This window comes from Phoenix dactylifera, chromosome 9 (assembly GCF_051530095.1).
Source record: "Phoenix dactylifera cultivar Ajwa chromosome 9, Ajwa_hap1_PhDact_Kaust_v1.1, whole genome shotgun sequence".
Lineage (NCBI taxonomy): Eukaryota > Viridiplantae > Streptophyta > Magnoliopsida > Arecales > Arecaceae > Phoenix > Phoenix dactylifera.
The window spans coordinates 2520565-2534029 of NC_143198.1; the positions used below are offsets into that span (position 1 = coordinate 2520565).

Here is a 13465-nt window from a genome sequence, read left to right on the forward strand (position 1 = left end):
CATCGATGTCCCCTCTCACTAATTGTCTTTGTTAATGATAAACTCGCTATCAAGCTAGCATTTAGGATTGCCTATGAACAGAACACTCAAAGGTGTTAAAAGGGAAACAAGGGAAATCATTTTATTATCATATTTGCAAAAGCGATTTTTTTTTTCTTTAAATATGGTCCAGTTTGGATTTTAGCGGACTACTATTTAATATGTGCTTTGCTTGTATTGTGCATGTATTCATGCATGTGCTATATAATTTTAAAATTTAGCCCAATATTTCTTTTGTTTTTTCTCGTGATCTCGGATATTGATCTTTTTAATCATTATAGGAAGGATTGGATAAGGGTTAAGAGCCAAATCTGCCATATCGAAAAGTCAAATTATATATCAAATTTTTAAATATCTTAACTAGTCAATACATTGTCTAATTGAGATATTCTTTTTAATCAACTATTTTTTTCCGAGCTCTATAATGTCGCGCCATCCATAAAAATACGACATACCAAGTGATCAAAGCCAATTATTTAGACCCCAAAACTAGTCAGTCATTTTTTTTTTTATTGGAGATAACCGGATATATCTCATAATCCAAGAAATATTAAACAAAACATTTGAAGATAAAGTTGATTTAGAAAAAGAAATATCCTTCGTAGAATTTTAATTTTTTTATAATTATTTATAATAGTCATATTTATTTCAAAGGGCATATCTTATTAATATAAATAAAAATAATTTATTAATAGAAGAAAAAAAAAGGTTAGATTTTTTTAATCCAAAAATTGATGAAATTACTTCCTTCTCCCCTCGGATAATTGGGGCGAAAGTCTCTTCAAATATGATGAAGCAAAATCCTCCCTTAAATTCGAAAAACTTTATGAAGCATTTCCGCAACCGTCAATTTTGAACACAGCGGCTCCGATCTTTCAAAACAAGCAGGTCACGTCCTTTTCCATGGCCGGAGGGTTTCGCCGTGTCTCCACCGCCATCGCCGCTTTCCCTCCTCCGCCTCCGTTCGCCGCCCCCCCCCCTCCACCGCAAAACACCAACTTGCCGCCTCCATCGGCCGCCGGACGCCCTCCTCCGCCGCCCATCGCCAACCTCACCTCTTTCCACTTGCTTCCTGTTGCCGCCGTGGCGGCCTCCTCCGCTTCCATCATCGCCACCGTGCGTTCCTCCACTTTCCGAGCATCTTGGCCGGCCTTCTCCACCTCCAGCAGCCATTGGAGACCGGCTGAACAGGTGGATTGGACAAGTTTACAAGTATGCCCTTCCCTGATTAACTGCCAGGATGAACGGTTAGTATTAAATAAAAAAAAGGGCCAAAATGAAGTGCTAGGGTTTCAGCCACCGGCTCCACTGGAAAGGGGGAGTGGTGCTTTCGAATTGCTTAATTCGTCTCAGCTTGGGAGAGAGTAGGATCTGTCAGGGAGACAGGAAGAGGAAAAAGATCCGAATTTTGAAACGACAGAGCTTGTTGCAGCAAGCCCTAGCTCTTGGAAGAGCAAGCGTTGCATCAGATGGTGAAAGACTGGATCTTTATTTACGAATTCGAGTTCTTAGCTCGTGAGATGCTTGGGTTTTGAAGAAAAACCTCTGCAATGGAGTCAAGCCTGGAGCAGACCCTTCAGGATGGGAAGCTCCTTCGCCATGTCAATGCATTGATAGTCGCCCATCTTCGTGACAACAATCTCAATCTGGTATGTTCTTCTCAACTCTCCCTCCCAGAAGTTCTTGTTGAAGTCTAATTGATTCTTAGCTATTTAAAATGGTTCTACTTGCAGGCGGCGACTGCAGTAGCTTCGGCGACCATGACGCCGTTGGACACAGAAGTATCTGGAAACAAGCTTCTTGAACTTGTTGCGAAGGTATGGTTTTTACATTTAGTTTCTTTGAATTTTCTTTCGTATCCATTTTTTCAGTTTATTTGGCTTTCCGGAGTTGTTGGGTTCTGAGGTGTCAACAGGGTCTTGCAGCGGAGAGAGATGAGGCTTCAAGGGGAGTTTCTTCTGGTGGCCTCTTTGACTCTGTTGCAGGGGTACCTACAGGATATGGCTCAGGAATTCTTCCTACCAGTTCCATTGATTTCAGGTGATTAGCATTTGCTACATATCCTTTGGATACATCATTTATCTTGTGGCAGTCAGCGATGCCAAGTCATGCAGAAATTGACTATATACACTACTCTAATGCATATTTAGCACAAAAAAGCTGTTATTTGACATGTCTCGGCTTATGGTATCTCATTGTGAAATCCTTTTTGAATTTTAGGTACTGTATATGCTTTTTAGTTTGTTTGTCACCTTGTGGCTTATGACTATGACTTTAATGAACAGTTTTCTATTCTCTAAGGTTGTTATCATGCAAGGTGGCTGATATTTTTTAAATATGCAAATTAGTGCAATGCAGGATGTGAAAGGTTCATCCAAGAGTTTTCCAAAACACGAGACTAGACATGTTTCAGAACATAAGGTATGGAAAAGGTTATCTATCATCAAGTTATAATGAGGTCAAGACAGTGCACTTTGTTGTTATGTGCATTCTGATGAGTGGATTGAAAAAGTTCTTGAGAAAATTTAACATTAATTTTATTTTATGAATCCATCCTTAAACTTTCCCTTTTGTACAAAAATTGTAGTCTTCATAGTTTTAAAACATATGCACATCAACCTTTTTATCTTTGCTACAATCATTGATTTATGCTAGGACCTTATCACTTGGCATAGTGACTAGTGTAATGTTGATTCTCGATTTACTTACCAACATTCTTAGGGCAAATTGAATACCTTAATTTTCATTTTTCAAGTATTTGTTTGCATGCTATCTACTCTTGTACTTCCCATTTTGTTCTCATTTGTACTTGGTTTTATCCTTCAATTACTGGTGACCGATTGTCCTGGTTTTGTAGAATGTTGCCAGATGCGCAAGATTTAGTCTAGATGGGCGCTTTGTTGCAACTGGGAGTTCAGACATGTCAATTAAGCTATTCGAGGTTGTTCATTGACATATCATAATAGCTCCGTATTATTATGTACCAGCACCCGACTTCAATAAGCTTATTATCTCTTGCAGGTTTCAAAGATTAAACAAATGATGCTTGCAGATGCCAGGGATGGGCCTGTGCGCCCTGTTATTCGAACATTCTATGATCATTCACAGGTAACTTTATTTCACTTTCTGGAATGACTTCATCAATGACTTGCATGATTTTAGGATAGATTGATTGAATATGCTAACCTTTCCACATCTTATCAATATCTCATACATATCATGTTTTGAGGCAGCATCACCAGCAGACAGATGAATGCGCTTTTGTTCCGGTCATCAGACAAACTAAATGAAAACAAGTGTAAAAAATATCTTTTCATCTAAGCTTCTTAAAACAACCTGCTGTAAAGTTGAAGTATTTCTTTCCTTCAAAGCACTATTTATTGAAATTTTGAGGGTGCAAGAAAATGAAATAAGTTACGTTCTAAATTTTCCTAGTTAATTGTACTGCTTTTCAGTTGGAGCTGAAGAGAATCCTCACCTTGTTTATCCCCTAGCATATTATTGTGCTGAATGCATAGCCATTAGTGCCTTTGGAAGATTTAAATGGCATAAGTGTACTTCTCAATACAAGGGAATTTGATAGAGAGAGAGAGAGAAAGAGAGAGGCTAGAATTTGACTCTATAGATGAAGTGCTTATAGTCCAAGAGGATATTTCTTGTTGCCATATCCCCAACCACCATACCTTTTCTCAATTTAAAAAACAAAAACATATTTACTTTGTGCCCTATTTTTATTGGCAACAACTCTAACCTTCAATCAACTATTGTCTCATTACATCTTCATGAATATATCCTCGGTCAATGTTATATCTACTCTTAGTTAAGTGACCTCCTTTCTAACTATTTCCATTATAGTGGAAAAAACTTTGCTACTGCATTTAAACTTTCTAGAGATTTGCTGTATATCATACTTCATGTTATGAGAAAATCCATTTCAATGAAGATTTCTAGTTAGTATCTGAAGGACTTATTCATCTAGATTACTGTTTTCCCTTTTCTTATTTTGTCTTTTTGTTCAAAGAAGTGATCCAATTTTGCTCTTCCTTGATTTTATACATTTTGTTTTATATTTAATATGGGGCATGTTACCCTCGATTAGTTGTTATTGTGAAGGATTTGTATATACTGAAACTTGCATCTATTGATCATGGTAGGATCATTAAGATTTGATTGGCTCATGTTCCACAAGCATCCTCTTTTTATTTTCTATTTATTTCCATTGGTGCTTTGCAGCCTATCAATGATCTGGATTTCCATCCTCAAGGTACTATACTGATATCTGGGGCAAAAGATCACACCATAAAGTATGTATCTTCCAAGTATTTTAATGGATGTACATTGTATGTATGTAAGCATGTATTCTATATATGTATTTGTGCATGTATGCATTCTTGAAAACATTTATTTCTGTAATTCTGTGCATTGAGTAATTCATATATTGTTTAATTTCATAATGAATTCAGAAAGTGTTTTTCAGGTTTTTTGATTTTTCAAAAACAGCTGCAAAGAGAGCTTTTAGAGTTATCCAGGTTTTGCCAGTCTCCTTTTATACTTCTAAAGCTTTACGCATGGTTTTCAACGTGTTATATATTAATGATATTAATGAGGTTACATTTTGGTTCTGTCATGCATACAGGATACTCATAATGTGAGATCTGTATCATTTCATCCTTCTGGGGATTATCTCTTAGCAGGTATCTAATATCTTCTTGGCGTTAATTGTTATACAACATACATCTTGTGGATGCTTTCAATTAGCATCAGCTGAAGAATATATGCATCATATGATCGCTTCGTGTTTCTTTGTCTATAAAATTAATATTTAGTTAATCTTGTTGTGGACCATGTTTGGAACTGAAGTTTATCAAATTTTCGACGTCTAGATGAAAATATAGCCCTTTCATTAATAAGCTTGGTTTCATAGTACAATTTGCATATCCGGAAGTTTCTATTGCAAAAGAATTTTGCATTTAATTATAATTAATGACTGATGAAAAGATGACCTATTTACAGGGACAGATCATTACATTCCACATTTATATGATGTCAATACTTTTCAGTGTTACTTATCAGCACACGTGCAAGAATTAAATGCTAATGCTGCCATCAACCAGGCATGTTGGTTTCTTCTGTTTGCGTTGTTTCTTGACTGAACAACTAAGTCTTAGAAAACTTCTAGCCGATGTTTCTTAGAGTGAACCTGGTTTTTGAGTTAATTAAGATAAAGGTTCCTTTTATGACTAACTTCATATTTTGCTGTGCAGGTGCGATATTCGTCAACAGGTAGTATGTATGTGACAGCTTCAAAAGATGGTTCTGTTCGGGTATGGGATGGGGTAACTGCACAGTGTGTCCGACCCATAATTGGGGCACATGGGTCAATGGAGGCCACTAGTGCAAGTTTCACAAAGGACCAACGGTATAGAATGCACTCACACGTTGGAAACTTTTTCCCCTTTTCTTTTTGTTTTTTCTCCTCATTTTCTGTTGCCATGAAGTTTATATGTCAGTCTCCTTCCTCAATACTGGTGGCTGAATCTTAGTAGCAGGAGCTTATACCTAGGATAATGTACCTGCTCTGGAAACTCCTTAAAAACTATGAACCCCACCCACTTCCTAAGTGCTGTTGTACTTGAAGTGCTTTTATGCTTCCTTGCACCTGCACAAGTACCTCCTCTTGATTCTGGCAAGTAAGGGCTGAATGTAATGGGGCTACTGGGTTAATATAGTGTGTAGCCATGCAGGAATGCATATCCATGCTTATCTTACTGCTGGAACTCATGCTTAATAGCTTGAAACTTGAAATTGGGCAACAAGGCTGTGCCGCTCTGACCTTTTATGGACGCCTTATTTTCACTTGCTTATGCCCCATCAACTACAACTTCTCACTGCCTAGCTTACATTATATAACACGTACTAATGTAGGATGATGGTATCTGCTTTCCACTTTGCTTAGTTATTTGGCCTTTCTTTTCGCATTCCAACTCCTATCATGCTAGCCACATCCAGCACAACTGTAGTTATTTTTGTTCCTGTTTTACTTTAGTCCCATAACCATTGCCATTCATTTCATAATGTCAAACAACTAGGTTCGTTCTTTCTTGCGGGAAGGACTCCACCGTGAAGTTGTGGGAAGTTGGCACTGGAAGACTGATCAAGCAATATTTGGGTGCTGTTCATACACAATTGCGTTGCCAGGTTGGTTAAAACTTTGTCTCTTATTTCCAAATAGTTGAAGTGAACATCTGTATGCTTTCTTTTAAGGAGAATTGTTGTGAAATCTTTACATATCCTTCCGTGTAAGTTTTATTTGTAACTAGGATGTTGGCGACCATTTTTCTTTTTGGTGACAGTATTATTCTTATGTGCATTTGTGAGATCAAACTTCTGCATTTGCAAGGTGTACTATGAAATCCAGCTGGCGGGGGGGGGGGGGGGGGGGGGGAGTGGATGGGCGAAACTTCTTATTCCTTTTCTTTTTGGGACAACAGCGGACACTTAAACTGGCTTTTCACAATATTCTATGCAGTGCTTGTAGACTGCGCTACTACTGCACAGCATCTTTAGTTATGTTGCCTGGGACATTCTGTTTGCATAAGTTGGCAGCCCTCAAAAGTCTTTCTAAATTGAAGATCATATAAGACATTATTGCTTTTTGTGATAGGTCACAAAAATGAGCATGGTTTTGTATGTTGATAACCCTCTAATTACTAGGTGGTTCTGATACCACAAGGTTGTAACAAACTTTCTTCATGCCTGAAACAGAAGTAGAATTTGTTCCTATGTTTCATTTAACTGATTTCAAGAGCGGCTTTGGTTGCAGGCTATTTTCAATGAAACCGAGGAATTTATTCTGTCAATTGACGAACCAAACAACGAGGTCAGTTGTCATTTATCCAAGGCTTCTGAATTGTTTTATGCATATTATTGGTTCATTTGCTAGGTTTGGCTAAAATTCAATGAGCTACAGGTGGTTATTTGGGATGCACTCACTGCTGAAAAGGTTGCAAAGTGGCCATCTAATCACATAGGTGCGCCACGCTGGGTAGAGCACTCTCCATTTGATGCAGCCTTCATTACATGCGGGAATGACAGGTCGGTCAGATTCTGGAAGGAAATCCCATAGGATGAAGTGTTTTAGAAGAATTTTTAGTTGTTCCAGGAAATTAGTCCACAAACGTGCCAACTCTAGTGGCACAGGACATGGTTCCTAGTTTGGTTCAAACTACTGGTTACCTAGGATTACTTTCTTTTTAGTTTTCTTGATGAAACTTGCAGAATTGCCTATGTTCTGGGCAATCTTTGTTGTTTGAGTAGCCAAAAATGTCATCGTTTGTCAAAATAATGTTTTTGAAGTGTTTTATTGACCAATATATAATGAAAGTGTAGATAAAATTTTTCTTTAGAAACACTCACAGCCTTTAAATCTAATTGAAGAAAACCTGGTCACCAAAACTACTCACTAAGTGATCTCCTAAAATGACTATGCTCAAAAAATCAGAGGAAATTCATCACCAAATTATGGCTATAGCTTTGGCCGCCTTTTGATTCAGAAAGCATCGGAATCTTGCCAAGAGGCATGAGATATCAATTATAATTATTGAAAGATGATTTTTTTTCCAGCACACTGAAATATATTATGTCTGCAAAAGTTTGTCTTTTCAAAAATTTGAAGAAAATTCACCCTATTATGGTTATAGTTTTTTACCGCTTCTTGACCTATAAACTATCAGATTTTATCCAAGGATGGTAGTAATATTAATTTTAGATACAAAAAAGGACATTCTTCAACAAGTCCAAAATCCAAATTCATCAAAATGTGATATTTTCATGATAAATTTTGCTTTCTAAAAGATTACTGGATCTATATAGATTATGTTATACCCTACATGTTTGTTTTCACTAATCTTCCAATCTATCCTACTTTGTCGCTTGTGAGGCATACTTGATCAGGGAGGACTACGATCCCTGATGGAGTGAGGTTATTGCCTACTGGACTACGTTGCTGCTTGGCTTTAAATTACGATGCTTCTTTAATGGGAAGAATGTGCGAAACCATTCGCCTTGTTTGGATATACAGGGAAGAAGAGACAAGAAATGAAATGAGAGAAGAAAAGAGAATGGAAGAGAATATTGGAGCTGAGTGAAGAGAAGATGATGGAAAAGTTAAAAATGTGGACATGATAGAAAAGAAGAGGTAGAATCTCTTCTCTCTCTCTGAATCTCTTCACGAAGTCCACAATCTCTTCAATGCTTTTCCCTTCCCTCCTAACTTACCATCGAAACAAGGGGTGGTTCTATATACACCCCCCCTATTGCTCAGGACACCCCCCAAAAATTAAAAAAAAATTAAATACTCTCTACACCCCCCCATTTGCTAAGGACACCCCTAAAAAATTAAAAATTCCTAACTTACCCCCCACCCTCCCCACCCCCTCACCTAAATTGCTCTCTACACCCCCCAAACCCCCCCCACCCCGCTCTTCCCCTCCAAAACACCCGCCGGCTTCTCCCTTCCGCCCAAAAAACCTCGCCTCAAGCACCTCGCCGGCGGCCAAACCCCCTCCGTCTCCCTTTGAACTGTTCCGCCCAAAGCACCTCGCCAACGCCCAAAACCCCCCCGTTCCCCCTTCTCCCTCTCGTCGCCGGCATTCTCCCGATCTCCGACCACCTCGCCGGCTTCTCCCGGAACCACCTCCCCGGCCATCTCCCGAGCAACGAGCACCTCGCCGGCGCCTCCACGACCACCTCGAGGTAGCTCCCCCCCCCCCCCCCGCCCCCCCAAATCGTTCGGCACTGGTTCTTTGAACCAGTGCCTTCGGTTCGGCCCCATGGGGCCGACCCGCTGCAATTGGGTCGGCCCCATGGGGCCGACCAAAATACATTGGTTCGGCCCCATGGGGCCGACCCAATGTATCTTGGTCCCCATGGGGCCGAATCCAAATTTTTTTTTTTTTTTCTGTTGCTAGACTAAGGATTATTTTTATTCCCAAATTTTAGCCTAGATCACGTCCTTAGGGTGAATTGGATACCCAACATCAAGGACAAGTTTTTCATTACTAGATTAGATAGTAATTTGAGAAGTAGGGACAAAAACTAAAAACAAAAACTAAGAACTGCGGCATAGTTTTAGGTAAAGTCTATTATTGAGTTATGTCTTGAGTTTACGAGTCGTATACTTTTGAATTATCATTTATGTATGCAATTGAAGTAACATTGAATTATTTATCACAAAACCCAATCATGTAGATTCCAAGAAGTAACTTGTTTCTTTTTTGGCTTGTTTTATCATTTATCATTTATGTATGCAATTGAATTATTTTCTTTGATATAGCCTAACATTGAATTTCTATATTTTCAGACATGGATCCCGGTCCCTCCAGAGTTAGACCTACGGCGTCAGCTAGGAGACGTCGTGCTAGGATTGCTTCTCCCGAGCCTGCTCATATGCCATCGCCCTCTCCTGAGTCAGAGCATGATGATATGCCCGCTAGGGGCGAAGACGATGAGTCCGTTGGATCATGTCCAGGAGGTCCAGAGGATGAGTCCGTCCTGATCAGTTTCAGGACGCATATAGCAGCTTCCATCTGGAGGCAACAGGTATTGTTTATTTGTTATAGCATTATATTTTGTTTATTGATGTTTTATAAAGTAGTAGTAATTATACATTTATATTACAGGAACGGGCTCCACTAAAGTGCATGAACCATACTGCCAAGGTTGGTGAATGGAAGTGGTGGTCTTCAAACCAACCAAATACCAGGTTCAAAGCACTATTGAGGCAGTCGGGCCTCATAGAGTTAGTACAGTGCTCTTATCGATTCACCGATAAGATTCTGATTTCGGGCTTCGTAGAGAGATGGCAGCCCGAGACGAACACCTTCCATATACCATTTGGCGAGATCACTATCACGTTGGATGATGTATCCGCCATTTTAGGGATTCCTGTCGCAGGTGCCTCAGTAGCAGTTTCTCCTGAGAGGATGAGTGATCGGGATGCTGAGGAGCTACTTGTGGAGTTGTTGGGGGTGTCAGCTGGAGACGCGCGTCAGGAGGTACTGTCATCGCGCGGTCAGTCTGTGAGGATGGAGTGGCTGAGGACTCAGTTTCACTCTGTATCTGATAGAGACAGCCAGCAGAGGATAGAGTGTGCAGCACGAGCCTATTTGTTATTTTTGTTAGGCTGCACACTCTTTGCTGATAAGAGTGGGACCAGGGTGCCTATAGCGTATTTGTGTTTACTGCGGGATCTGGATAGAGTGAGCACATATGCCTGGGGTACAGCTGCCTTAGCATATTTGTATCGGCAGTTGGGGATTGCGTCGAGGTCATCAGTGAGACAGATCAGTGGTTATATGACGCTTCTGCAGGCATGGATTTATGAGCATTTTCCAGCACTCAGTCCTCACCCGTCGCTTGAGTATACTGATGCCAGTCCCCGCGTGCACCGCTGGATGCCCGGTACTCCATCCCGTACCACGATGGACCATTTAGTGGTTCTACGTGAGTCATTGGACCTTTTGAGCATCGATGAGGTACGTATCATATTACCATTTGCTTGTGTTTGTCAGTACTTTTAATATGCGATGTAGTATAAAACTGAAATGGACCTTTTGTTTTGCAGGTTATTTGGGATCCCCATCATCGGCTTCGGGGAGATCGCCCATATGTTGATATCGCATTTTTTAGTGGCTCCATCAAGTGCCTTGATATCGTAGAACCCTATCATCCAGAAAGGGTTCTTAGACAGTTTGGTCGTATTCAGACCATCCCTCGAGCGCCACTAGCCCCTACGCGAGCCAACAGAGGTTCCACAGCAGGCTCGTACCGGATACATTACTCCTATATGGATCAGCTTTGGGAGCGGTGGGAGGACCACGTGCTGAGCCAGGCGAGCAGGAGCCACCCAGTTACCCGGCCATCAGACAGCGTACCGGGATTCATGGAGTGGTATCTCCGTATCACGCACGTTGCAGTTCAGCCTCCTCATCTGCGCTCGAGTACTCATTCTGGAGCTAGGGGAGGTCATGATGATGCTGACATGCACCGGCGGCGTATTGCAGATGCACTCGGTATCAGTACCGACATTGTACGGATGGGTCCCTCAGAGGCTACGTCACTAGGTGCCGGGCACCTATTTCATGCTATTTGTCAGATGCATCAGTTACTTCTGGGTGATGAGCCTGGCCCGAGTACAGCACCCTCTCATTCGGATCCAGCACCCTCTCATTCGGACGTACAGCAGTACACGCGTCGACGACGGCGTCATAGGGATTGATGATGGAGCCTTTATTTTGATTATGTAGCTTCGACTTTTTTTTTGTGTAATTTGAAACTGTTGATATTAATGAAAAATATATATTTTTGGTACATTTACGTGTAATCTTTGTAAAGCCTGGCCCATTCTATTTTACACAAATATAACAGTGCACATAACAATCAATCTAACAATGCGAAGACAGATATTTTTTGATTTATATTGATGATGGAGTTTCACAGTACATGACTCTAAGAGCCCAAAAAAATTTACAACTTTCAAAAATTGTACATATATAAACAATCAATCTAACTCTACTGTCTCGCTAATTATAACATTAGGTGAGATGCTCTCTTTGAACTGTTGAATCCGGGCTTCATATGAATTTTCCCATCCGGTAGCACAAGGAAGATGATATTTTCGCCAGTTGGTCGCTACTGGCGGAACGGGATGTCCCGGCAACAAGAACACCTTCAAAATTAGAAATAAGAAAATATTAATAGCTACAAAATTATAAATAAGCAAAATTAAATATTCGCAAGTGTTGTGAACGTAGTACCTCAACAAAATGATTTCCATTTACGAATCCGATAGCGATATCTTTGCGGGATAGAAGAGGTACTGGCACAGAACGGAGAGGTAGGAAGGTCAGACATTGTTGCAACGAGAGATGGTATAGGACAACATTATAGCAGGATGCTATAAGATGACCCATGTCCGGCATAGTCATCCATCTGTCATATGGTGGACAATCATCATAATATGATAATGCATGAGTGATCTCAGCAATCGTCCCTTCCACACTATATAATGTGCGATAGTGGTCCGAATGACATTGCAACTCTTGCAATAAATCCTTCCTAACACGCACCCAGTCATCTTCTCCAAATCCCAGTAAGTCAGCTATTGCCCTAAATCCGCAATTCCCATCAGCTTTTACATCCTTGATATGCTGGATGTATGGTCTCAAGGCAGAAGGAATAGCATCAATATAGATAATGGGCGTATGTGACTGGGCTCTAGTACGAAAAACCTGCAAATAATATCAAATGATAGAAAATATGTAACAATGGCAGAAATATCCAAATAGTTATCCGTCTCAGCACATCCCGTACCGGCACGGCACGGCACGTCCCGACATGTCCCGTATCGGCACATCTCGGCACGGCACGTACCGACATGTCCCGTATCGGCACATCTCGGCACGGCACATCCCGTATCGGCACATCTCGGCACGGCACATCCCGTATCGGCACATCTCGGCACGGCACGTCCCGACATGTCCCGTATCGGCACATCTCGGCACGGCACGTCCCGACATGTCCCGTATCGGCACATCACATACCGGCACGGCACGGACCGTCCCGTAGACGTTGTGATACCTATTGTAAGGAAATAAATATTTGGTACTTACCTTTTGCTTGGGCCGCCTCTTTTGAATCTGAGTAGATGGATTGCGGATGGTAACTTTCTCAACACCAGGTGAATAACTATCCTGTCCAGATAGAACCAACTCAAACGCAGACGGGTCACGTCGAGTAGACGTATCAACCTTCATTGAAGCGCGCCCACGTGAACCGGTCTTCCGTTTTGCAGGCTCTAAAAGAGGTGTACTATCTGGACTTGCAATCTCTCGTAACTTCTTGATCATCTGCAATTGAGAAGCCCCATCTAACTTCTTGAATCGTAGCGCAATCAAATCTAACTCTGCATCACAACTCAACTGAATTGGCTGCACGGGGGGGGGGGGGGGGTAGGCACAATATCAAGTTTCCTCCAATGAGGATCTATGCAGTCGAGAGGAATGGGCCGACCTTCCACCCTGTACCGCGCAATCTGGTGAGCACATGGTATACCATGTGTGCGTCGAATAGCGCACCCACAATTTGAATCATCAAACCCAACTGAATTGGCTCGTTTCGATTGGGCGAGGACATGATTTAACGCACCTATAGATATGAAACCTCGCAACTCTTTGAATTCAGCTGGCTTGAAGTTGTGCTGCACTACCAATAAACTCTTCTCCAATGAGGCTTTAACGGAGTTGTGCTGCAACTCAATCAATCCATGTATTCTAGTCCAAGATGACTCGAAACTTCCTTGGCTTGATCCAAGCTGCTTTTTGAGCTTTGCATGTGCACTCTCGACCCTAGTAAACAAATGAAAGTT

General features: G+C 41.1%; 2 protein-coding genes across 2 annotated transcripts; one reads left to right on the forward strand and one right to left on the reverse strand.

The window, feature by feature from the left end:
• Positions 1-878: 878 nt before the first annotated feature.
• On the forward strand, positions 879-7450 carry LOC103704490 (Transducin/WD40 repeat-like superfamily protein). The gene is made up of 14 exons (XM_008787802.6): positions 879-1688; positions 1773-1856; positions 1955-2079; positions 2388-2460; positions 2897-2980; positions 3061-3147; positions 4273-4343; positions 4517-4568; positions 4676-4733; positions 5053-5153; positions 5304-5458; positions 6129-6237; positions 6863-6919; positions 7010-7450. Exons 1-14 carry the CDS (start codon positions 1590-1592, stop codon positions 7163-7165), a joined length of 1311 nt encoding a protein of 436 aa, XP_008786024.4. The 5' UTR covers positions 879-1589; the 3' UTR covers positions 7166-7450.
• Positions 7451-11484: 4034 nt separating this feature from the next.
• LOC148700436 (uncharacterized) lies at positions 11485-13041 on the reverse strand. Its single transcript, XM_089925217.1, has 3 exons — positions 12711-13041; positions 11856-12329; positions 11485-11767 (listed from the first exon to the last, which is right to left on the reverse strand). The coding sequence occupies exons 1-3, from the start codon at positions 12945-12947 to the stop codon at positions 11600-11602; spliced, it is 879 nt and encodes a 292-aa protein (XP_089781343.1). The 5' UTR covers positions 12948-13041; the 3' UTR covers positions 11485-11599.
• Between the last annotated feature and the right edge of the window lie 424 nt (positions 13042-13465).

Bases quoted from the DNA above. Each gene is read 5' to 3' on its own strand.
- LOC148700436 (XM_089925217.1), bottom strand. From the start codon at position 12,947: ATGATCAAGAAGTTACGAGAGATTGCAAGTCCAGATAGTACACCTCTT. The intron at 12,330-12,710 runs GTAAGTACCAAA...TATTATTTGCAG, and splicing joins AGAGGCGGCCCAAGCAAAAG to GTTTTTCGTACTAGAGCCCA. The intron at 11,768-11,855 runs GTACTACGTTCA...CTAATTTTGAAG, and splicing joins ATGGAAATCATTTTGTTGAG to GTGTTCTTGTTGCCGGGACA.
- LOC103704490 (XM_008787802.6), top strand. From the start codon at position 1,590: ATGGAGTCAAGCCTGGAGCAGACCCTTCAGGATGGGAAGCTCCTTCGC. The intron at 2,981-3,060 runs GTTGTTCATTGA...TATCTCTTGCAG, and splicing joins TGTCAATTAAGCTATTCGAG to GTTTCAAAGATTAAACAAAT. The intron at 4,344-4,516 runs GTATGTATCTTC...AGTGTTTTTCAG, and splicing joins GCAAAAGATCACACCATAAA to GTTTTTTGATTTTTCAAAAA.